General features: G+C 39.3%; 1 protein-coding gene across 14 annotated transcripts in view; it reads right to left on the bottom strand.

Annotated features, from left to right (window-relative positions):
- Window positions 1-2,904, bottom strand: part of RBM39 (RNA binding motif protein 39) — a 31,277-nt gene that overhangs the window by 12,394 nt on the left and 15,979 nt on the right. For all 14 annotated transcript variants that reach the window (XR_435724.2, XR_001514006.1, XM_006764545.1 and 11 more), the window contains one exon: window positions 1,830-1,895. Coding sequence is in view for 12 of the 14 variants with exons in the window: in XM_006764545.1 (XP_006764608.1) it covers window positions 1,830-1,895 (66 nt within the window). In the remaining 2 variants the exon portion in view is untranslated. The remainder of the gene's footprint in view (window positions 1-1,829; window positions 1,896-2,904) is intronic.

The following is a 2,904-nucleotide window of genomic DNA, read 5'->3' as shown; positions in this document are numbered from 1 at the left end:
TTTCTCTCAAAATAAAATCCTATATAATAAAGTGGTAATATGCAAATTAACCCTCATGCCATCACACCATCACAAGATGGGCTACACCCACAGTGGAGGTGGGGTTCCCTTAACAAGCCATAACGAACAATCGGCAGGGACCTGAGGCTGCATGGTGTCAGGCCGGGACAGGGGACCTGAGGTTGCGCCCCACACCCGGCTGAACTTGACTGAGGACCTCAGGACACATCCCCCATCAGGCATGGCTTGACATGGTACCTTAGGCCACGCCCCCCACCAGGTAGACCTTAATGGGAGACCTCAAGCCGCACCCCACGACTGGGGGGGCTTGACGGGGACCTCAGGCCATGCCCCCACCCCAGTGGTGGGCCAGGGGACCTCAGGCCATGCCCCCCACAGGCATGCATCGGGGGACCTGAGGCTGCACCCCGCACCCCTCGCCCCTCCCCGACACCGAGCCGAGAAACCCGAGGCTGTGCCCCCTGCCTGGAAGGACTTGACAGGGGTGGGGCCAGCTGAGTCTCGGTCTTGTGCAATTTTGAGGCACATGCGGGTGGGCAAGGACTTGACTCTCAGTCCCATGGCACACCCCAGACTCTGACAGGAGAAAGATTTTCATATACATTTTACTAATTTTCTTTCATGTCTGACATTTCTATTATAGAGAAAGGGCACATAGCAACATTAAAATATTTCCTTTAATTAATTCCCTGTGAATGTGCACCAGGCCACTAGTATAATATTGTTACTGAGATGGGAAAACTTATAATCATTGTTACATTTAAAATCCCGTTAAAAAGCCGAAACCGGTTTGGCTCAGTGGATAGAGCGTCGGCCTGCGGACTGAAAGGTCCCAGGTTCGATTCCGGTCAAGGGCATGTACCTGGGTTGCAGGCGCATCCCCAGTGGGGGATGTGCAGGAGGCAGCTGATCGATGTCTCTCTCTCATCGATGTTTCTAACTCTCTATCCCTCTCCCTTCCTCTCTGTGAAAAATCAATAAAATATATTAAAAAAAAAAAAATCCCGTTAAAAAAAAGCACACCAATATTTATACTGGGGGAAGGAAGATGACATTAATGTTATAGAAACAAAATAAAACGTTGGTGATTTAAGATTTTTATAAACAAGTTTTCTCCTTTCACCAGATTTTATTTTATTAAATAAAATCCCTATGACCATACAAAATACATTCTCTCCTACAACAGGTTTAAATTTTATGAGAATTTGAATATAAAACAATTATAATTTCTTGATTAAAAGTGGGACCTATCTGTAATTTTAAATACTTGTTTATATTGGTCAGTTTTAGAGTGAAGGAGAAAAGATTGGGGGTAAGAGAGAAACAGAGATACATCATTTGTTTCACCTATTTATGCATTCATTGGTTGATTTTTAAATTTTTAATCCTTAGGCAAGGATATGTGGTTCTTTTAAAATCATGGACTGGGCTGTAATGGCTAGTCAGAAACACAAGGCATTCCTCATCATTGTGGTAAGATGCATAGATATAAAAAGAATTTTAAGTAAAACGGAATCCCAACAGACCTCATTCAACAGACAAAAATGTGTCAAACTAAAGTCAAAAATTAAAGGAGAGGCTTTAATTTTAAGAACAGTTGGCTAAGCAAACTGACTAAATACAGGATAATAGTAAACTGGTTAAATTTTCGTATTTGGTGCATACTATTACTAAAAAAAGGCTATAATGTCACACTAATTTAAGCCACTTGAAAATAAGAGCCATTTGTGCTTCTCCACTATCAATAAATGAAGTTTTACTATGCTGCTTAAATCAAAAATATTCAAGTCATAATGTTAATTGTTTACCGTAATAAATCCGTATCCCTTGGATCGACCTGTTTCACTATCCATCATGAGCTGGATGCTTTCAATCTAGAAATAAAAAACATTAATTATTACTAAGAAAACAGTAGGGGGTCAAATGTTTTTCCTTGAAACTAGATTGAATAATCTCCCTCTCCACCCTAAATAATAAATGAAAACATACCACAACCCAAATTACCCCACCCCCAAAATATTCTGAAAGCCTAGCAATTTCCCAAGCAAGAAGTCATGCACTGGGGAGCTAAAAAGTATTTCAATAATATTAATCTTTTGCCTCAAAAACAAATAACAAAAAATAAAAAGTTCTTTGTAAAATACAGTCAGGTGTTAGAAATGAAAACATTTTTGTTTCCTTCCCATTATGGTGAACCCATCAAAAAATAATTCTCAATACCAGGCACGATAAATTGCCCAAAATGTTAAAATTATTTAAAAACAACAACAACAACAAAAAAACAAATGCCAAAACTGGTTTGGCTCAGTGGATAGAGCATCGTCCTGCGGACTGAAAGGTCCCAGGTTCAATTCCAGTCAAGGGCATGTACCTGGGTTGCGGGCACATCCCCAGTAGGAGGTGTGCAGGAGGCAGCTGATCAATGTTTCTCTCTCATCGATGTTTCTAACTCTCTATCTCTCTCCCTTCCTCTCTGTAAAAAATCAATAAAATATATTAAAAAAAAAAACCACTGGATTTAGTGATGATTGTGCAACTCTGTGAATAGAATAAAAAGCAATTAATTGTTTACTTTAATTGGGTGAACTGTGTGGTTTGTGAATTTTATCATATCCCAAAATAAAGCTGTCCACACAAACAAAGCATGAAAAATTAAGATACAGCATGCATTTGTATTTATTCATGTTCCAGTGGATTCAGGAAATGTATTCATTTTATGATTGATCAACCCATACATTTATGACTTGTGTATATTTCCAATACACAAAGCACTCACAATCTCAACATCCTAATGTTTACCACTATTGACTTAAAACAGTTTAACAAAGGGGTAAAATGGGGTAGTGAAAGAAAGCAATAAAAATATACATTCAAGAGCAATGA

This window comes from Myotis davidii, unplaced genomic scaffold, assembly GCF_000327345.1.
Source record: "Myotis davidii unplaced genomic scaffold, ASM32734v1 scaffold38, whole genome shotgun sequence".
Taxonomy (NCBI): domain Eukaryota; kingdom Metazoa; phylum Chordata; class Mammalia; order Chiroptera; family Vespertilionidae; genus Myotis; species Myotis davidii.
The sequence above is the reverse complement of the archived record's forward strand: the minus strand, read 5'-3'. Positions and strand labels throughout refer to the sequence as shown.